This window comes from Fusarium mangiferae (genome assembly GCF_900044065.1).
Source record: "Fusarium mangiferae strain MRC7560 genome assembly, contig: FMAN_scaffold019, whole genome shotgun sequence".
In the NCBI taxonomy this organism is placed as follows: Eukaryota; Fungi; Ascomycota; class Sordariomycetes; order Hypocreales; family Nectriaceae; genus Fusarium; species Fusarium mangiferae.
Genome location: NW_024573939.1, coordinates 193,758 through 215,592, shown reverse-complemented (window position 1 = coordinate 215,592; position 21,835 = coordinate 193,758). Strand labels below are relative to the sequence as shown.

The 21,835-nt window shown below is 46.3% G+C and overlaps 3 protein-coding genes across 3 annotated transcripts; 2 read left to right on the top strand and 1 right to left on the bottom strand.

Annotated features, from left to right (window-relative positions):
* Positions 1-1,950: 1,950 nt before the first annotated feature.
* FMAN_15285 (uncharacterized protein) lies at positions 1,951-5,751 on the top strand (the record flags this gene model as incomplete). The annotated part of the gene is made up of 4 exons (XM_041824872.1): positions 1,951-2,090; positions 2,139-2,353; positions 2,414-2,539; positions 2,594-5,751. 4 exons carry the CDS (start codon positions 1,951-1,953, stop codon positions 5,749-5,751), a joined length of 3,639 nt encoding a protein of 1,212 aa, XP_041690309.1.
* A 2,021-nt stretch (positions 5,752-7,772) lies between these two features.
* FMAN_15284 (uncharacterized protein) lies at positions 7,773-8,863 on the bottom strand (the record flags this gene model as incomplete). The annotated part of the gene is made up of 2 exons (XM_041824871.1): positions 7,773-8,212; positions 8,263-8,863. The coding sequence occupies 2 exons, from the start codon at positions 8,861-8,863 to the stop codon at positions 7,773-7,775; spliced, it is 1,041 nt and encodes a 346-aa protein (XP_041690308.1).
* Positions 8,864-15,662: 6,799 nt separating this feature from the next.
* Positions 15,663-16,790, top strand: FMAN_15283 (uncharacterized protein; the record flags this gene model as incomplete). Its single annotated transcript, XM_041824870.1, has 1 exon — positions 15,663-16,790. One exon carries the CDS (start codon positions 15,663-15,665, stop codon positions 16,788-16,790), a length of 1,128 nt encoding a protein of 375 aa, XP_041690307.1.
* Positions 16,791-21,835: the final 5,045 nt, after the last annotated feature.

The window sequence follows — 21,835 nt, the reverse complement described above, 5'->3', positions numbered from 1 at the left end:
TAAAAGGCACGTCAAGCGATGGAGCACAGGTAAGTCGCACTGATAGTTTCAGCATCGTATTCTTTGGACGGACAAGAACTGTCGATCTAGTATCAGCCCAATTTCATTAAAACAAAATACGCTTGAGGGAATCAATAGCACGCAGGCACTATCACAGCAACAAGCAAACATGGATTAGTTTGTGAAATACAAGGGATAACCTGTACTACTTCTGAGCACTGGCGTAGGCATTTTTGGGTATGCGGATCCCAAAACATTCAGCTAACCCAATCAGACTTCTCCTGACCGCAGCGAGTTATGTCTACATCATAGAACCACACTTGAACCCAAGTGTAGAGAGCCAGGCCATCAGGCGAGTCGTTCGCCTTGGGCAAAACAAGGAAGTTGCTATAGTTCACTGTATCGTTCGTCTTATAGTTGAATTTATATGTTGTACCAGTCCCCTCACACTGCTTGCTAATACAATCGTTTAGAAAATGCATTCCCGGCAAATCCGAAAGATTAAGCTTGCGAAAGTGGAATTCCAGGGAAAGTATGAACAATATCTTTAGAATTGCTAGTCTATAGATCGCAAATGTCTTATCTGGGGTTAACAGCTAGCTTTCTTTGAACTTGTTTATTTGCTAGCCTTAATATTCCATTCCGCGAATTGTGTCTGGCGGATTCAACTTTACAGGTCATTATAATTCGAAAGAGACTTTTAGTCGATTAATGACTGACGATGTGTGACTGGCACAATCGCCTAAATGCTTGTAGCTGTACCCAGATCGGAAATCTGCTGCGCCAGGCGGTGACTTGGGGTACCAATAAGCAGACCCAGATTATGCATCAAGTCTCAAAAGTCGGAGTCCAAGAATATTATGCTATTGCCAAGATGCTAAGCTTCTAGACGCTTTATATCTCTTCAATTGTTCTCAGAGCTTCCCGTAGGAAAAGTAAGTCTATTCTAGAAATCTGAAGGCATCGCTTCAATTATACAGGATCCCCTCTTCCATCTGCATGTGTATGGCAACGTTCGTATCTACACGAGTGTAAGAACGTCGTGAGCGACGCCTTGCAATTATCGGGGGTTCGTCGAAACGGGATGAGTCAGAGGCTGTGTTTCTAAGTTAGCTCAGGTCCTGAGTTGACTATACCCATCTAGATTCGTACACCGAATGTCTTGCGTTGTGTGCTTGTACCATTTACATAAAACATATATAGTGGGAGGAAGAGCGACAAGTAACGTGATAAGGGCGATGATTGATTCCACATTCATAATTATTTGTGAATAGGATTATCTGTTGGTAAGCATACAGAATGCTTTTACCAACGAAGAGGACTGAAGAAGTTAATTAATTGGGACTTAAGCTTGTAAAGATGGATGCGTCCGAGACGGGGGATAGAACATTAGTTTGATAAATAGAGAATATAAAGAAGAAGCCCAAAGATTATTACCCAAGTCTACTTCTGATATAAGAAGCTGGAAAAGACGCCAGTGAGGTTAGCCCTTTTCAGATTCTGGCCCATTGCCTAGAAAGAACACTAGTACCATTTCAGCGTTTTCAGATTCTGGTTCATTGGTCGATGAAAATAATGCAAGACCTGCATATGCATTCAGATTCTGGGTAATTGGTCAAAACGAGCCGCGTCTCCACAGTTGTCATTTTCAGATTCTGGACCATTGGCCAAGGGCGTCGGAGAAGGGAAGTGGCTTGCTGTACGTGTTTCGGATTCTGGGTTTTCAACCACTAATGGATAAGCCAGCTGGGTCCTTGATGCCCGTTGTGCATTTCTTATGCATAAGTAAGCATCAGGTGAGAGGTATGAGGCTCTTGAACCTGACTATTTAGATCTGCAACCGCCCGTCACCATTACCCCCCTCTCAGCTCAGCATTGTCGCCTACTTATCAATAATCGTTTACATTTCTCACACCCCTACCATCTTTCATCTTGACCTGCAAGTTCCTCATGAACCAAGTTCGGAAAAAAGACGCCATCGAGGCAGAATGGCTTCGGAACTATAGACTGATTCGAAACCTGTACCTCTCAGATATGCCACTTAACGATCTCATCTACTGGTTGGATTTCTTTGAGAATTTCACTGTGACGTTGTACTCCAAAGCCCTCCTTTACTACATTTGCTAACCGGCTCCCAGGAAATCTCAACTACAGTACCGATTGAAAAAATGGAATATTTCGAAAAATATCGACCGCAACTCATGGAGGTATATTGACCAAACGATCGGCAAAAGAAAGCGAGAAGGTAAAGAAAGCGACGTTATTTTATGCGGTAGGCGAATAAAGCAATCCACCATCGAAAAAGAAACAAATCGCCACCGCGACACAAGTATTCTAGTCCAGAATCTCTCTGGTATGTATACAGCAAATTTAGTTACCAAGTTGGAATCCCGAAGTTGATAACATTTTGCAGGAAGCCATGATCAGTCAATTTCATTATCGGACCAGCTCATCATCTGTACGCCCCAGCCATACCTGAACGAGTTTGAGTGGCCATACACGCTGCCATGGTTCAAGTTCCGATCCAAGCTGCAAGAATGTAAGTCTAATCACTTTAAGAATAAGGGCCTTCTTCTAATCTTATCTTGACTAGGGTTGAGCTATACTCAGCTACATAAAATGACGAGCGAGCCAAGAGAAACAGTACTGAATCTTCTTACGCCGAACATATTACTGGTTGGCCACAAATTCGACAAAAGTCAGGCAAGTCACCTGATTCCCAGGTTGGCTATTAGCCTTGTTATGGGAATGCCGGAATACTTCCCTGGCGAACACCTACAGACTGCTCAAATCATCACGACCGGCACCACAAAACTCATGATGCCAGAGTGCCTGAAGCTCATCTTCTACCAAATCTCGAACAACATGGTCGAAACATGGGAGGCTGATGACTTCAAGAATATTTACACTCTCATCTCTGGGACTGGGCTCTTGAGTGCCATAGACAGTCTAAGGAGGGCCCGACAACAAGATCTGGCCATTAGAGCATTTATGGATAATCTTTTTAGAGACCTCATGAGGTTCATCTTTTTGGATGGGAGGATAGAGAGTCCTAAGATCCTTGTCAAATGGCTCCTGTCTTTGGGCCAAGACCCTAACATCAGTTTTGGCTCTTCCACAGAGACGGCATTGGAGTGTGCGATTTTGTCTAGACAGTTAGACATAGTTGAACCTCTTTTGAAGGCTGGTGCTACTCTTGATAGGCGTTCCAATCTTCGGTCCATCATGAGCTTTTTACTGCCTGATCGAATTTGTGACAACGAAGCAGCACAAATCATCAGACTCTTGTCAGGCCACTACAAAAGCTTGACTGCAGAAGAAACCCTCCATGCGGCTATTCTACTACAGGATGACCGCCTTTTCGAACAAGCTTTAGACATTGGCGCTGATGCCTCGCTTCCTATTCAAGTGACAGGCAAATCCCCATTTTTAAACCCCATCGTCGTCAAAACGGAGACAGCTTTAAGTACGGCTGCTGCAGTCAGTATTTACGCCACACGTCGAGTTTTCGACCTCCTTCAAAACCAAAGCCGAGCCATCGAAGCAAAGTCATTTATCACGCCTGATGTTTTCATTTCAGCAGCATGTGTCGGGAACGCTGATGTTATACGGTTTCTTCATGAAATCAACCCTATCGGTTTCAGGAGAAATGCACGCGGCGTAACACCTCTGGAAGTTGCTATCCACCAGGGTCATCAAGAGGCTTTTCAGTTACTGTTCCAGCTCTATCGTCAATCCAGCGCCAGTCTTCTTCTTATTCCGATACTCGCGGACCAACTCGACATATTACAGTACCTTCTGGCGAATGGGCTAGACGTCAATCTTACGATGAAAGCGGCCGACATAGATGCATGCCAGTTCTTGGTGCCAAATCGATTTCCCCATCGGAATTGTCCATTATACAATAAACACAAATCTCCGACTGTTTTAGAGTTACTTCTCCGTGATACACGAGTCAGAGATGATTGGAATGATGGGATCAGACTCCTCATTAGATCGGGAGCTATTTCCTCTGCGATAGCAATTCTTGAAATGTCAAGTGCTGGGCACGATGACATACTTCCTGCTGCTCTAGACACGCTGAGCGACCCGAACATACATCATTTCTGCGTAAACAGTGCGCTTGTGTTGGCTCTGCAAAGTAAAAGCACAAAGTGTGTCCAATTCCTTCTAGAAAGGTGTGCTGAACTGCAAACATCGACATCTGAAGTGTTTGAAGCCCTTGTACCTGAGCATGTATTCAACATCCAAGGAGAGCGTGGCAGAGATGATCCGCGTCTCAGAGCGATCCTTTTGGAACACTGGGTAAAGATCTTCGACTCCAGCAAGGACAGTTTGCTTATTATTGACGCTGCGATCATCGCACAAGATGATGCCAGGCTCAAATGCGTACTTTCAGAATTGCCAACATACTACAGCCCATCAAGCCTATGCTCTGCTGTGTTAGTTGAGAACGACTGGGCTATTGACTTTCTTCTCGAGAACAGACCTCTTCAAGCACCTCATGATATCTTAGAAGGAACTGCAGTTGGTTTGGCCGCGATGCTCGGCAATCTTCCTATGGCGCGAAAGCTCGTAGCGAAGCTTCAAAAGCCAGAGACCGCACTGCTTCCGTTTGATGGCACACGTTCTCCTTTCGTATTTTCCCACGATAAGGGCCTTGATATCACTTCATCACACATTTTCTGGCACAAATACTCGAGCGATCTTGATGATTTTGATCATTTCGATGACCTTTTTCGTCCTCCTACTCTTTCGAAGGGCAGTCCGCTGGCTTTAGCCGCATCCTGCCGAGGAACATCCGGGGTCTTAGAACTGTTAAGTTACGGTTATCAGCCTGACGATATCACGTGGGCTAGAGCTTTTAGTATGGATACTCTAGATTGTTTGAGGGCGCTGATGAATTACAACGTGCGAGTAAGGAGTCTTCAACTACCGCTGTCAACACTTTCGCCTTTGCTGAAATATGCGATCCATCATGAAATGGAGGAAGCAGTCATTTGGCTTATTGAGTTAGGAGCGGATATCAACGAGAATGATCCATTCCAAGACTTTGGCCGCTCTCCTGTGCAACTTGCTATCGGACTAGGCCACCTGACAATCGCTGAGAGCCTTCTGCGGTCTGGAGCAGATGTTAATGCAGCACCATCTATTTTTGATGGTGTAACAGCTTTACAATGTGCCGCCATCGGGGGACATATTGGATTAGCAAAGCAGTTGCTAGACGCTGGTGCACGAGTCAATGCCAGGGGTAGCCGACAGGATGGCCGAACGGCCTTGGAAGGAGCTGCTGAGGGAGGGCGACTTGACATGGTCGAACTCTTACTTCACCACGGTGCACTAATTACAGGGCCTGGAAGATTTCAGTTCATTGGAGCTATTCATCTTGCAGAGGGACAAGGGCATCATGCCACAGCAGCATTATTACGGCAGTCGAGAGAATGGACGGACGAAGACACACACGTGTATGATTCGATGTGTCCGAGATGCGAATTTAATGGGTCGAGACTAAGTAGCAAAAAGTGTCACGCTTACAATAGCGCCTTCACCCAAAGACGATATTGCTGTGACGAGATCCACATGCCAGAGGATGACTGTTACCACTGTTACACTGAAGATGAGGAGCGTCTTTACGATTTGAAACTGCAAGAAGAGCAGAGGGAATTAGAGTTGGAAACTGAATTAGACGAAGACGTAGAATTGGAGGAAGGGTTAAAATTAGCAGATGTTGGTTCATTGGGTACGAGTTGAGAGGATGTTGTTTCGCGCCATACTTATTTGTAACTTAGATGCCATACTTCTTAATATGTCATTATATATTAATTAATTAAGCGAAAATTTACTGAAAAAGGTAGCGCATGTGTTAAAGCCTATAAAAAGCAGCAGTTATATCACTCAAGATGCTAAGGATGGCGATGGCAAATAGGTTTTATACATTTTCGTTGTAGCGGGGATCATCATCGTGAACTGGACATAAGAAATACATGAAAACCTGTCTCTGTTTTTAGATATCTATATAGATTCAAGGGATTATATGCACCTAATAAGAATCTTTACAGTTTAAGATTTCTAAGGTAGCACTTTCGTGAAAGTCAAGCATCAGTCTCATCTGGATCTCATTTGCTACCCTGAATCTGCACGGCGCTTTAGAAAATCTGGCCCTGTTCGACTCAATTTTCATACTCGAGAGCGTGGTGGGTCAAGCCACCAAAGTCCGGCTCGGTGATTGACCCGCTTGGGAATACTACGGCTAATACTTACCCTGCCTGATTGGTCCACTTTCAAAGCCAATGGGTGCTAGAGACGACAAACATTAGCTTTGAATTTAGTAATAATGGGCACTACCGGACTTGGTATAAATACACGTTGTAAGCGGTAATACATACAATAAATGCAAAGGTTCATTTAATGCGTTTCCTCTGTAATACTCGCATTAAATTTCTTTGCAAATAATGCATCAAGAATCCTCGATGCAGTGACCTCTGTTGCGCGTGTGCACAGTTGTTAGTCGATTAGCGCGAAAAATCCCCTGACGCGACGCGTCTCGAGTAAAGACAACAACAGATTCTGACTATATGAGCAACAACAGTCCCTCTTTTCCGGCGCCAATTGCACCAAAGAATGACATAGAAGACTGAGTTATGGATTGGGAGTTGGTTTCAGAGTTAGACTTGTTCTGTCATGGCATTGCAAGGGCTCTGGGGTGAACAATGTTCGTCACAACCAGTTTACGATGCAGTGCTCATTTGCATTTGCACTGGTATCCTGGCTGCATCCAATTTGGAGACAGCCGAAGCGCTAATGAACTTTTCACAAAGGTGACAAAGAGATCGCAATATCTCTTGGGTTTGTTAGTTCAAGTTACGTATGTCTTCTAGTCCGGATTTTTGTTGGGCCGCTTCTTCTGGAGAAATTGTTCCATGATCGAATGTGGGGGATCTTATCTTATCTATCGTGGTGAAGCGACCGTGATGCAGGTAGATCACATTCTGTCCAATCCGCACCTTAAGTGGTGCATTTTGGGCTTTGGATCGCATGCAACCAATTCCGGTCAATTTCATACTCGCGTTGAGTTTAGCAGGGAGTACTCAAGCCAACGTTAATTGCCAATCTTGGCTAGGGAGAGCATTTGGCGTAAAGCCTTGACATATATTTCCAGGTGCTACGGAGTATAAAGACTGCTGATCCCGCTGACAAGAAGCCGCCTGAGATCAGACCTGATGTCCGATTATTTCTTGGCAGCGGGATGGTAAGACAGCGCGCCACTGGATGAGAATGAGATCAGTGCCAGCGTAAGAGTCAGTTTGTGTGGAGCTGACCCTAGACTCTGAGTCAGACCCTCATCGCCTTGCAACGACAATTGACAGCAACGAGTCCATTGGTTATTCACATTGTTTCTTTCTCAAAGAACGCTATCCCTTTTCCGAGGCCAATTTAGTCTGACAGCGAATCTTATCCCTGGTAGCGGACAACTGTTATTGCTGGATTGGAGAAAGACAATAATCACAAAACACATCGTTTTGTGGCCAGCATGGGTGTGAACAACTGTTGCTAGGTGCAGGTTTCGGACGACTTTGAGCAGGACACCCGCCTCTCCACCTCTGTGATTCATCTGAGAAGGGATCCTGGGCTTGGAAAGTGGTTTTGTCAATTGAAATGGCCAGTCGATGGATCTCGCAGTCATCAATATGAAGTACCACAATAAATTCAGTTCATCTTTTCTAAGGACCAAGAGTGTAGATAACATAATCCAGGCCTGGATCTGCCCCCCGTCATTCATCACCGGGGGAGGATGACTCTTCAGCAGAAGACTCAGCCTCATCAGACGATATAACTCCATAGAAGAGACTGCCAAGACCGTTCTTCTCCCCAAACTCTTTCCAGTTCACAAAACCCCCCAAATCATACTCAGAAGGCGTGAATCCTCTCTTCAGAACAGCCGAAGCCAGCACCGCCGCCCAGTTCCAGTTATTCTCTCGTACCGTCTCGCGCATCGTGTCCCTCGCTACATCTCGAACCCGGTCCTCCCAAGACTTGACGGTGATGCGAGCGTTGCGAGGCATCGAGAAGAAGACTTCGCTGGGGTTCTCATCTGCCTCTGCGGCTTTGGAGAAGAAGTAATGGAAGGATGGGCCGTGCCACGCGATGAAGCAGGCGGCGTATAGGCGCGGGCAATTCTGCACTTCGCAGTCATGGGTCGCTTCCTTTGAAGCTGGGTATCTGTCAGTATTGACGAGACAATTGACATGAGATTCAACTTACTGCAGAGAAAGCCAATATGTATGTCTAACGCTTTATCGGGTCGAAGGTTGAATTTGGTGCGAGGTCGTCCAAAATCGTCAAGACACCCGCTGGTGTACTGTTTATGGTACTTTTCAAAGAACTGAACATCATTGCGCTGGTCGAGAATGTGGACGCTCTTGTTATACTCCACAAGTATCCGATCGATGGCCTCCTTGTTTGGATCGATGACAGTTGCGTGGAAGCCTTCGAATGACTGCGCAGAGTCCGACGCTTCGGTCAGTTGGATGACGGGAATGCTCGAGGAATCGATCTCATCGGGGTTGGTGCGCCACCTGGTGAAACGTCCCTGCTCAGCTTCCTCTTGCTTCTTGAGCTCCCTGCTGGTGCACTTTAGAAAAGGCCGATGACTTTGACGGAACACGCCGGGACGGAATGATAGCATCTTGCCACCTCGGGGCGGGCCGGTGTATCGAGCAGCCTTGGTTCCTGGTTCCAGTGGTCGCGAGAGCAACTTTTCGTTGATATCGTCGTCGGAATCATCGGAATTGATGTTGGGTTTGCTATCGGTTTCGTCTTCGTCCTTGACGTGAATAACGTCTTGGGCGGGATTGTCAGGCATGATGTAAGATTTTGATCAGGACGAGATCAACGCAGTTGGAGCTTTGATATCTCCACGATAACTCAGGCCAGCACAGCAACCTGGGGATCGATGAAGATGACTGCACTTGGATGGCTGGGGAGGGCAGAGACCTTTTTTCTGTGCAAACAAGAATGGTTGCTCGTCGCGACCGACCCTGTGTAACATAGCTACACCAGGTAATGTTCTGATGCATAGAGAGCGGCCAATACACTTCTTTATCCTCCATGACAAAGTCTTGTAGGTCTCTTACGACGGAGACTCTTTTACTGAATATATCTCGTGATTATAATACTTGATTATTTCGCTGGCTGATCCAGTTGATAAAACTCACGGCGTTGTATGGGAGCTTACTTGGGGCACCAGGCGTCAGTAAGGCTAAACCACTTCCGCCCCACTTGGTTCAGGGCATCGCCCACTAAATTGATAAGAACTTATATCAGATATCTGAACGACGAACCTCTGGTATAAAAGCTGGGACTACACAAATAATGCTATATGCAAGTTAGGCAGTGCCTCCCTAAAGACGTTGAATTAAACATGCAGGGATTTGATTCCACTCGGTCAGTAATGGGTTTATTGATCCAAGTCTGTCGGCAAGCAAGCTTTCACTCCAGAGCTGTGGATTCCACTACATTACTAATATCCGAGATCGACGATAAAAGCTATTATATGTTCCCGGCAACTTCATCCTGTAGTTATTAACCAAGCGGCAAAATGAATCTGATAGCCTAGGTTATCACGTTGAAGTAGTAGCGATGACACAAACTTGGTGCAGTCTTTCGGGTATTTGATTCCTGGATGCTTGGAACCTGATGACTTGTCCTCCTGAACGAGTTAGACGATAGGACCCGTTTATATCGTACTGCTACAAGAGCCAGTTGTTCCAAGATAAGCCCTTCTCATAAAGACTTCGAAAACGGGCGGAGCGGTCTTTTTTAGAACAGCTGGCTTATATGAGACTCGTCACTTCAAGAAGGATAGCTTTTCGATGGACAATGACTAGATACACTAATTCTCTTGTTGGATATAATTCTTTGTAAATCAAATTAAGCCGTTTTTGGCGATGATAGCCTTACCAGTGCCACTAAATAGAGTCTCGAGGCTTGTCTTGTGGAACATGTTAGTGTGTTTATCCAGTATCCCGAACTTATCACCGAGTTTGTTGGCTCTCACCTATTACCTCTCGGAGTCGAAGACAACTCTTCTATCTTCGTGGTAGTTGGCCTCATGCCACGGTCTGCCTTAGAAGCGTGGGTATCAATCAATTCAGGGAGAAACAGGTAGACATAGCCAGTATCTGTACCATCCTCCTTCTGCTTGAGGAAAGGGATACCGACTCCAGATATGCAGATCGGTTTCTGCATGAAAGGACCGTAGCTTTACTTAATGTCAGCCCTCCAGAATCTTCCCTCTGGCTTTTTCTCACTGGCCTTAACATTGGTAGTCTCACACCTGTTAGTGAGAGGGGAAATGATATCAGTAACCTCAAAGAAGTCCCTCTCAGTCCATGGGACAACTGACTCAAAGGGTTCCTGGTGTGAGACAGCATAGCCTTGGCCGGAGGACGTAATGTGGGGGTCCTGTGCTTGATGGCCTTCACCTTATCTACAGGCTCTCTGCGTTCAGAAGCAGTTTTCGCATGAGAAGAGGATGCAGGATAACGGCTACCTGAACTAAAGGAAGTGGGAGCATTCCCTTTTGCCTCGTCGTCGGTGACCTCGACTTCCTCTACTATTTCCTCACTTTGCTCATCGTCTCTTTCAGTATACTCAATCTTCTACTGATTTATCTCTATAGAACTCGATCCGCACGGGTCTGCGTCAATGCGCTGGGCATTTTTCGAGGGACTGACGCTGGCCATGGTGATTGTACAGTGGTATTTTCTGCAATGTGTAATTAACCAACGGCTCCGCATTGCCATGTCGTCGGTGCCAACCCCTTCCGAGCGTGGCCAAGACAGTCTCTACTATACAGATTATGAATTTTGGTCTGTATCTGTCTACCGCGTTGTCCAAGGTGCATTTCATGAGACCCGCGAGCATGTGCAACACCTGTATACCCCGAAACCGCGTAACGTTACTATCTGTCACCTCCATTGCCAGCGACCTGGCATGGAAGGACAATTTGCCGCAGAGGGTCATAAGAATGCTGTAGGGAGATATAGGGAGATCGGTAAACGTGCTCCAAATTTATACGCATGTGCACAGGAAGTCGACCTCATGTAACAAGTCACTAGGTGGGGGCTTGTCGTCAGTATTGGCAGTATCAATATCCATGCGTATACATACCACTCTTCTACTAAGGGGATCATATATGAACATCTGACACCATGTGTCTATCTATTATCTTCCACTTCTGTGACTCTGGAAGTGTCACGGGAGGACGTAGCCAAGAGGTGCCATTGCGAAGTGTGGATGGGCGCAGCCTCGTTGGCCTTTACACACGACCACAGCACGAGTAGCATTGACTTATACGGGCTCCAGAGACTGGTTCAGCCTGGATCGTCTATAGTATGGACAGGGGGCGCCGGTATCCACCGGTTCGATCAGATCATCCACAGGTAAGCTTGACAGCGACACCTCTGACCCCAAGACGTGGAGGCTAAATGCTGACGGTACTATGGAGAAAGCGTTACCAATGGTGGAGTGTACATGCTTGAGAGGAACATGGATACCTCGCATTCCTCTGGATACATCTCCCATGGGAGCGTCGAGGAGGGCGACTGCTTTATGCGTAAAACTAGGAGGAGATAGCCACAGTGGCACATGCGATATATACGAGGGCAACGAGTATTTTGCCCGTATGTGTTTTTTTGGTGTTCTTTACCTTTGTGGCCTTGAGGCTGAAGCCTCTTTTTGACCCCTCAACCCTATCACAGCGAGATATACAAGCAGATGGATGGCTGTACTATGTCGTACGACATAGAGTCCACTATGAAGAATGCACATCCAGGAGTCTTTGACTTATTCGACGCACGAATACTCTCTATAGCGGCGAAATACAGTTGCGGCAGGGAGTCCTACAGATCTTCCATCGAGCTCAAAGTGAACTCCTCATTCATGGTGCAGTCTTTTATAGCAGAGGTGATATTACACAGGCCTATGTGGCTTGTAGGATGGGACTGTTATGTTTTGGACAACGAATGCAAGGTAACATGCTCCTGATCACAGACAAGATAGCGTCCTTTTACTCTTCGCGACAATTCCTCACTACAGAGTACATGACCATGCTAACCGACCTTCGCTCTAGACACAAGAGGTCAAGTCCGTCGTGCGCTACATCCTTAAAGTTCAGCCAACAGCCTCTATGGTCACTCTTGTATGTATGGTCCTATGTGTGTAATGGCTATAACCGCCATGGGGAGATACTGCTTGACGCTCCACCTAGAGTGTTTACATCTGGTGTACTGTCTGTCGTATACGGTGACACGGACTCCTATATGGTTAGCGCGCGCCCAGGACCAGGAGGTGGAGGAGACCGTTCTGAAATGCCTGGATACGTTACACAATGCAATGAAAAATACCCCCATTAATCTTATGCATATGGCGTTAGAACGAAGGTACTACAATGTAGCTCTCTTTATCATATTAACTAGTCTTTACGACCCTAAACTTGACACCCGGGCCTAACACACAACCCTCAGGTTCTATAGATGAGTCCCTCAGAGGTTGTCGGAACATTAAAGTGCTCCTACCATATGTGGCAAGCTGAATTGCCTGAACCTAACAGCCATTTCACGAGTTGCCAGAACTCGCGATACAAAATCGAGATTACCGTAGGATGCCTCTCTGAGCTCTCTTGATGAGGTTATATGCCGTTATCCATATGGATTCAGCCGATTTCACTCATCTCTGCAACCTTCTTAAAAAGCGTAGTAATAGTCTCTACGACGAATCGTCAAATTGACGAATGCATTAGTGAGGTAAAATGACCCTGTTTTGGCCCGATACCCTCGAGAAAGTGAACAGCAATGGCAATCAACTTGAAACAATGTCAGGGGGGAAACATGAAGCCGGATTCGTCGGTTCCACTGTGAAAGTCTGGGTTTGTATAACTAGATATCATAGAGGCAACCATCTGGCGCCTGAAGGGATGTATCTAGTCAATAGCGCCCTGGTTAGTAGCTCAGCGAGAGCAATCCCGGTCCTTGAGTTGATGGAACAGTCTATACGGCGCAGGCTTTGCATCGGTGAACATATTTAGAATCTATCGCAGGACCTCGTGTCTCGAGTCCTCGGCTGTGAATCAAATCATGAACCAGTGGTTGTTCTTTTGATTGCGTCGACGGTAGAAACAACGTCTGCAACATTTCGCCTGTTTCTGCCTAGGTCTCGGATTGAACGGTTGGTGATTGATAGACCAGCAACTGATGTGACAATATCGGGACTGTAACTCGGACTTGCGTGTCTCTACTGCACTACCTTCTTCACGAGGTGTCAAGGTTGCGGATGGTCAAAATGAGTTTGTGCAGCATTACCTCTCGTATTACGGTAACAGAATGTGCGGTATCACCCTCCGCACCTAAAGCGTGCGCTCTTCCGAGCACTGACCTCATAAAAAAGATGCCGATGCAGCACGGTCAACTGGTAAACTGCGACTTTGATCTTTGGGACATATGGTCAGGATCCTCACTTCATATCTCCATTTTGTGCCTTAACCCAAAGGTTACTGAGTATATGAACGAGGTTCTAAGGATCGTTGAGAGGGCGTCTTACCTGGCCTTCTGCAGCTTGCATTATTGGTATGTCGTCGTCATCGATGAAGAATATACATTCTGATGTCCGGTGAAAGCATTTGAAGAACATCACATTTGCGAGAAGACGAACAGCTTTAGTAACAGGAATTTCAAGCGATAGGCCTATGGATCTCTCATTGAGACCGCATAGTTGTCGTCCAACACATGCACTGTCAACATTACTCTGCTTCTCCGTCTTGCATTTGAAAAGATGTCAGTTATTGGCAACTCTATTTCTAAGTGAGCCATCAGGCATATCTAGGGCTTTGCCGGCACCAAGCTAGAATGCGCCATACTGCTTATTGAATAACGAAAACAACTGAGTTCCTTTTTCTTCATCAAACTTTTCTGTTTAAATGCTCTCCGGTGCAAGTTGAACTAACCGTTGGCTTTGTGGCTTATTGATCAATGAGCTAACACCTTCTTACTTGTGTTAGTCCATCCTGATGTTCCGATTGTCGGCGCCACTGGCTCGAAGAACTTCGTGTTCTTGGTTTTTCTCCAGGAAAGCATTGACCCATAAATCAAACACTCATGAAAGACACCGCTGGTGGTTCCTTGATCCTTGGGGATTTGCTGTGCATGTACCGATCCGTACACCTAAGTACCCATCTGAAGAGGAAACGACCATGATGCTTCACTCTAGACTTTTGCAGGCAGGATTAATCTTGTCACCTCAAACGGTATACACAATGTTGCGATACACAAGGAACAATCCGGCTTCTTCAGTCATTCACTCTCAACTCCAACCCCCAATCGACATACAGACAGCATCGTGATGGCTCTACTCTGCCATCAGGGTATTATTGTACCGGTGCGAGTAAAGGCGTTTTCACTGCATCTCAAACACAAGTCCCACTAAGCCTCCCATTCCATATCCACCGGCCAGTAGCTGAACTTTCCAATGCTGTCAATCCAATGCCAGGCCGAATCGCAGAAGCCTTGTTTTACACCGGGGGATTCTCCATCAGTCACCCACCTTTCAGAACTAGGTGCCTGTTTAATAGCAGAGAATGGAGCAGGCTTCGGGCTCTTTTTAAATCATCAGATTGAACAAAGCGATATGTGAAGCGGGATCCAAAGAACAGAGACTGGCGAACAAAGGCCATGTTTGAGACTTGGGAGACTTGTAATTTACACTATCTGCTGTTGACTCGTTTTGCGAGATTCATCATATTAACTGGAGGATAATCGGAGAGATTCCAGTCGAGGGATTTTATGAGCAAGTGGGCTGAAGCCACAACCGCTATCAATGGTGATGGCACTGCAGTGCACTCCATGCATATCTCGAGGGACTCGGCGTGCAGGCCTTTCCACAGGAATCATGACCGAACCTTGATGAGGGTATCCCCTAACCGCAACGAAATGAGTTAGGGTCACTCCGGTTCATTCAAAGTCGCGAGCCTTTTCTAAACAGTTCACTATACGTTCTCATCGAGCCTTGTAGATTGGGGTTCTTGCGATGAGTTAGTAATTGATTAGTATCAACAAAGACCTTTGTCAGTAACACTTAACAGCTATGCAATAAAAGAAGATCTTTTAAATACCAGCAGGAAGAGACAAATCATCGTGGTAAACCCGTAGAGAATTTTCAAGTGTCCTGGAAAGGTCATACGGACGTCTTGCGGATTACATTGCCACATCATCTTTCCGAGGCGGGCTACCCGAGAACGCCTTTTTCCTCAGTAAATTGTTCAATTACAAGTTCTGTACACCCCGAGACCTGTTTTTCCTTTGTCAAGTACGGTCGAATCTGAGTTTGCTTGTGTGTCTGCTTGAACAGCCACTTGTTTATCACTATTAAACCCGAACAGCAACTCCTTTTATCGAAATTGCGAACCAGATGCAAAGCCTTTTTCACATTCACATCTATTATAAGTACCTAGGTTCTCTCGGCTGGATCAAGCTCTCAGCCATAAGTCTCAGAGGACCTTGCCTTGCTCATACTTGCTTCATCGACAGCATTCTGCGAAAGTTCCTACTTGTACTTACCGAGCAAAACACCGTCAACACTCATCCTACTTTATAACAACTATGAACATAATGTTCCAGTTACTTTTGACAGTGTATCCCTGGTTACTTGTCCCGCCTGCCGTATACTTTACCATATTCGTCGCAATCAGGATCGTCAATAGGGTCCCCTGTCGCCCTTATCTCTTACTCATTCCCTCCGCATCTCATCTGGTTCTTCACTATCTTCACTTATATATGTACGACATCCTTGACCCTTATGAGCCGCTACCATGGCCACTTGTTCGCGTCACTGGCGTGACTAGTTTTGTTATTATCAGCTATACGCTTATTATCTGTTTTGGGCGTCAGTGCCGGCAACCTCAAGCAGCAGAATCGGAGAGGGTACATTCTGCCGCTCCGGTAATGAATATCCAAGATGGTCAGGAGGACAAAGACAAGACCCGAGAACGCAGCGACGTCACGAGAAAATCCGATATCCCCTTATACAACCCTAACTATAGGTATCTCAAGATGCTCCCTAGCCATAACTCATCTGCTGGTCACGCTATATGCGAAGTGTGTAAATTGTGCGAAAAGTTTGGTGCTCACTACGAAGATTCTTTTAAAACGTGTCATTTAGGAATGGATTGCGCCAAGCGTAAATCTCCTACTCGCACCCAGCAAGACTCACCTGTTCGCCCCCGACATAAAGCGCCTACACACATCCAGGACAACTCACCTACTCGAACCCAGCGTACTTCACCTGCAACCTTTGACCGTCTGTTCAACTACCGAATGGCAGTTGTTGTTTGGTGTATCCTTATTGTCTCTATGTATCTTCTTATCGATATTCACTTCCTGACCGCCCAATCCCAGCATACACTTTTTCATGTGAGAGAAAATGGCATTGTTGAACTTGCCGTGATAGCAATGAGATTGGTCTCTCTTTTCTGGCTGATATCGATTGCTGCGTTTTATCTGATACGTTGGTTCGTGATTTATCCAACGCAGTGGTTCGGATTGCCAGTGCTATATTTCTGTATGGCCAGGGCAGATCCAAGGATTTCGCTCCTCGAAGTGTGTGATAATGCGGTAGAAATCGCACATTGTGTCGAGGAAGGATCAGGATGGTCCAAAACAAGCATCGTGGTTGGATGGCTCAGGGAGTCGGTAGTTAGAGCCCAACAGCTCGAGCAGCGAAAGAAGGGCAGGGTATGATACAAAAGCCGCAATGCCAGAAATAGCCTAGTTTAAATCAGAGCATTTGTGTCTCCATCTTAGTCTGCGAGTCAAGTGATTTCATGTCTGACGTGGAGCAGTATTCCATTTTCGAGAAATGCGCTTCTGTTGGACTTGCGTACCGTTAGTTAGGGGTGACTGAACGTACATATGCTTGCCGCGTATTAACATAAATTCCACTATAGTCGGAAACATTTCCAGTGTAAGAGAGTGCTGTTAAGTAATGTAGGACTCCAGCCTCTTCTTTTCGTAGATGTCGCGAGGACTCAGGGTCTTACCCCTTGTTTGTAACCCATCTATGTCTCGGCAATGCAACATCCTTTGACTTGACTGCAAGTAGTGCCGTGAATTTGGACGATAAACGGAGGGGTGGCCTGTTTGTTCTAGGGCTTCACGAGATGGATTGCCTTTGCGCTCACGAGACACTTTGGCTTCCATCGAGTTAGTTTGGAGTAAGGTGCATGCTTCAGAACAGGAGCCAGGGTAGACTCACTTCGCTTGGCCCTTTGGTTTGTTCTTCTGCGATACTATCTGTTTCTTCATTGCTGTTTTCTTCTCTCTTGCTAATGGGAGGCCTTCGGCGTATTCCTCAACGTCGTCAGCTTCATCCCCTGACCAATACCTTCCAGGTTTTCCACGTTCAGCGGCCTGCATGCTTATCTTCCGCCTGAACCCGCACTTCCTATCAGATCCTTTGATATCTTCTCCCTATGCTGCGTGTTGCATTATAGGATCCCGTGTTGTGGACCTATTACTCACCCCTTCGGAAAAATTTGAGAACAAGTAGCAGTACTCAACCATCTACAATGGGACCTTTTCGCGCCACTACTTCAGTAATGGTGAGCTTGAGGATAGAGAAAGAACCCTCTTACCTCTTAGTATTAGTCAACAGGGGCTATAGGTTTGGGACGAGAGATATGGCCGTCAGCTCAAAAGAAATAGCATGATCAGAACGTTATTCACCATAGAAATAAATCTGATTGATGGCGCAAGTTGAAGAACCATAACAGCCACTGGGACTGAATTGCGCCAAAGGTTAGTCGGCTTCGAGAAGCATATGAATGTCGAAGAATAGTGGGAATGGCAGTAGTTGAGTGCTTCTTCATACCTTGGCGAGTCGCCCTTTGCAGAAGTGTTCAATTGTTATTCACCACTGCGTTTGTCGGGACAGAGTCATTTCGCTCACTGACGTGGTCGGCCATTGACTGATGTGACAGGTTCCATCATTGACATGTTGTGCTCATATGCAAGAGACGTCACGCTGTTCAAGTTAGAAATTGGCAACCATTGACCTCATCTGATTATATACAGCAGTCGGATTCCTCAAAGAAGAACCTGGAGTGTTTGATAGTCAGTACTAGCCAGGAGATTCGCGGTGTCTGGATCTGGAGGTGAAAGCTTAACTGGAGATACTGCACTTAAAGGAGGAAGCACTGGAGTGTTCACATCTCGAGGACTGAATCGGCGAGGGCAGGCGGCAAAGCTTCTGTATGGATGTCTGAGTAACAGTCCAGCCAAAAGAGAGCATGGGATTGATCTAAACTTAGAACATGATGGATATGGGTGTAGAGTTCAAGAGCGTTTATTTGTGTGAGGTGATGAGAGATGTTACCTGCTTTAAGATGCCAGGGCGTGGTCTGTAAAAAGTCGGCCCGGGACGGGGTCAGATTGGAAGAGCATTTGAACAGGTGAAGATCGATAATGCGGCGTGTTCTCGTTTGGTGTTGTGATGCATGCCACGAGTCTGCAAAATGTTGAATATTGTCACCGGTATAGAAGAACTGAATGTGTTTAGATCCTTGAGGATATGTACTATTATGATGGTATGTCTGAGAGTTTGGTAATTCCTGTGGTGATGGGGTAAAGGCTGGGGATACGACATGATGTGACTCTGAGGCTTTGTACGTTGGCCAAGAAACCCATGCATCAGCAAACCAATGGCTGAACTCAAGGAGGCAAAAGTCATGAAGGCCGTGTAGAATCACCATAGAGGAGGAACCTGACACGCGAGTCCCTGCCAATGCCACGTTCCATAAGCCTTTACTGACACTGCGCTATCATGAATGTATAGCAAGTCTAATCATCTCGTATATAATGATACAAGAGGCTGATGGCAACACAGGCACACTTCATTTTGCAAATACCTGCACAAGCTGAGTATCCCATGGCAAACATCAAGCCATCACAATGTTATTGACGCGCACCTGTACGTTGTTCACTTGAACTTTGAATTACTACCGATGCTGTACACTAGTTCAACGACATATCAAAAGAGATTGGCTCCATGGCTGAAAGGCATGAAAAACTGGTTCGAGTTTGGAACACAACAAGTCATTGCCGAGGGCCTTTCGATCCTTGTCTTCTTTATATCTTCTGATATACTTAAAGGCGGTTATCGAGCTGGTAACCCCTTTCTCAACACTTAAAATAGCTTCAGTTACGCTGCGCTTAGCCAAGAGCTGGACTATCTTAGATACATTATGTTGCTTTCGTGGCGAGGTTCTGTTTCTGACCCCTTTCTGTTGATGAGGTATGCCTCCTTTCATCGTCGCAGTCGGGAGGATCGTGTTTTCCAGTTGATGTCAGTGAGGCCGAACTATACTACTGATACACTGGAGCAATATGTCCCCCTGTTGTCGTAAGTGTTGTCACCTTCAGGCGCTTGGTCATCCATGGCGCAGATGCGGGACAGGGTTTCCGCGATTCGGGTCTCCGCGAAATCTGGCCGTAATGTTATGTACCTTGTTTTCTTGATCTATACCCCAGTGCAGAGTTGGAGCTTATCAGCTATATGGGTCATCAAACTTAGTTGATCCCTGAGCAGTGAAGCCTGTATTGTGTCGAGGTAATGATGGGGTTTCACGACCATCGGATTCAAGAGCGCTTGGCTTTCAGCAATCCCCGAGCCAAAAATACATACCTCGTCCAGTTTTGACGCCCATCTTCTCCGGTGTCTCTTTCTTGTCCCTGTCCTCTGTATCTGTCCTGCTGAAACGATAAACCATCACATCAAGCTGCCGTTACCTCCTCGCCGCACCGACCTCCTTCTAATCCAGTCTTCTCTATGGGGCTTGTTACTGTGACACCAAGGACCTTCTCACGCCCTCCCTCAGCTGGCCTGTGAACGAAATAGAACCAAAGATGCAGCGAAAGTCGAGACGCAATGTTGATTGCTTGCTGGGTTACCGCAAGCTCTGAGCGTCATGGCCAATCGTATGTCTCGTTCGTCCGCATGTACATGATGCCCCTCCGTCATCTGAAGCCGAGCTGAGTTGGTTATCAGGAGCAATCATTAGAGAGGACCATTGTATACTATATCCTTTGTCGTCTTTGAGTCGTCGCATATACTCTCAATGGAAGGTCTGTTTGTTTGATTCGGTCTCAGGGAGCGCAGCATGCGACTTGCAGTGTTGTTCTTGATCATCATGAGGATGAATGGCTCAGACGTGGGCCCTAGGCATCATCTTTCCGACATAGCTGGCTATCGTTCGGACTTGAAGATCGCGGCGCGGTCTGTTCCATGAAGCTCTCCGCGGTTGGCCAGTGAGGGGAGGCAAGGCAATGAGCCATTGACGAATGAATACAAGACCACTAATGTTCTCTAGAACAACCAGGACACTAACTAGCTTGTGGTGGGTTCCGAGACTGTCGGCAACGCCGTGTTGCGGTGTGAAACAATATGTCAATAGCGATTCGCCAGGTATACAGGTTCTTGTCTCTGACAAAAGATTAAATTACATGCGCTTTTGATACATAGTCGATGTCAGCCTTTATGCTGAGACGCCTTTTGGAGTTTGAGTAACCGAGCTTGCTTTAATTGTATTATATGGTTGTTAAGGTAGCTCATGTCTAGACTTAGACAACCATCTTGCTCCCCCAAACTACTCTCAATCTTGCTCAGCAGCTTCTCACATGCTACTATTAATAGCTCACCCTGAGCTACCCCAACACGGTTCAGCAGGAACAGCACGATTAACACTCGTGTCGCCAAAATGAAGATGTAGATAAACCTCTTATCTTCGTACCGCAACCGAGCGGCCAACTTTACCTACGATCCTGAAAGACAGGGACAGTCGTTAGCTTAGCCAGATTACGACGAAATTCATAACCTTATTTGGTTTCCGGACCGTAATCTGCCATCTCGGGAAATCCGACAGTCTGAACTCCGACCCAACCAGATGCCCCTTTGCTTTGTTACAAGATAGCAGCCGTAGAATGACGTCCATTCAAAGGGAAGCTACTCGGCGGCGCATTGGTGATAATCAAGTATGGTTTACCACCCTTGGGGACGCGCAACAGTTCCTCTCCTTCTCACCTCTTCGTATATCCTACTCCTTCAACGGCAGGATGTGATGATAGCTTCGCGGACATGCAAGGGCATCGAAACACGGACCAGAATACTACCCATCACGCAGCAGAGCGAATAGTCTACTCTGGTTAGAAGCATTGGAATATGGCACAGCATATATTCTCTATCCTGAGTTTTTCGTTGCAAACTTTACATCTACAGTCAATCGCATGTCTCTTGTCTCTTCCCACTATGGGGATTCTGGCAATGTCGATACGTCTCGTCGCAAAGAATTACCCTAACGGCTGACCCCATGATTGATGGATTGGCTGCCTGTGGGGTCGTCATCACCAACAATTCTGACCGAGGTCTCGTTGACCACAGCTCATTTGAGGAATCAACTGAGTTCAAGGATCGAGAGGTAAGGAGGAGACGCATGTCCGGGAGCAAAGAGCTTGCCTCTTATTATGTCCCAATTTTGGTAGAACCCTGGAGGACATGTCGCGACAGATAAACTCAGTAAATCACAAACGTAGTTATTGAAACTGTTACAATCGTTGATAAACTTCCTCTCGGTTGTGTTTGCCTGCCCCCCTGAGCAGGCTTTATCAACTGCGTTACTGTATTGTGACTTTGGCCTTGACATATACGGGTTTGCGCCGCCTCATGCCATCGTTTTGTCAATCCCAACTGAGCTGAATATTAAAATCAGATTAACAATCCATGTCGAAGCTCT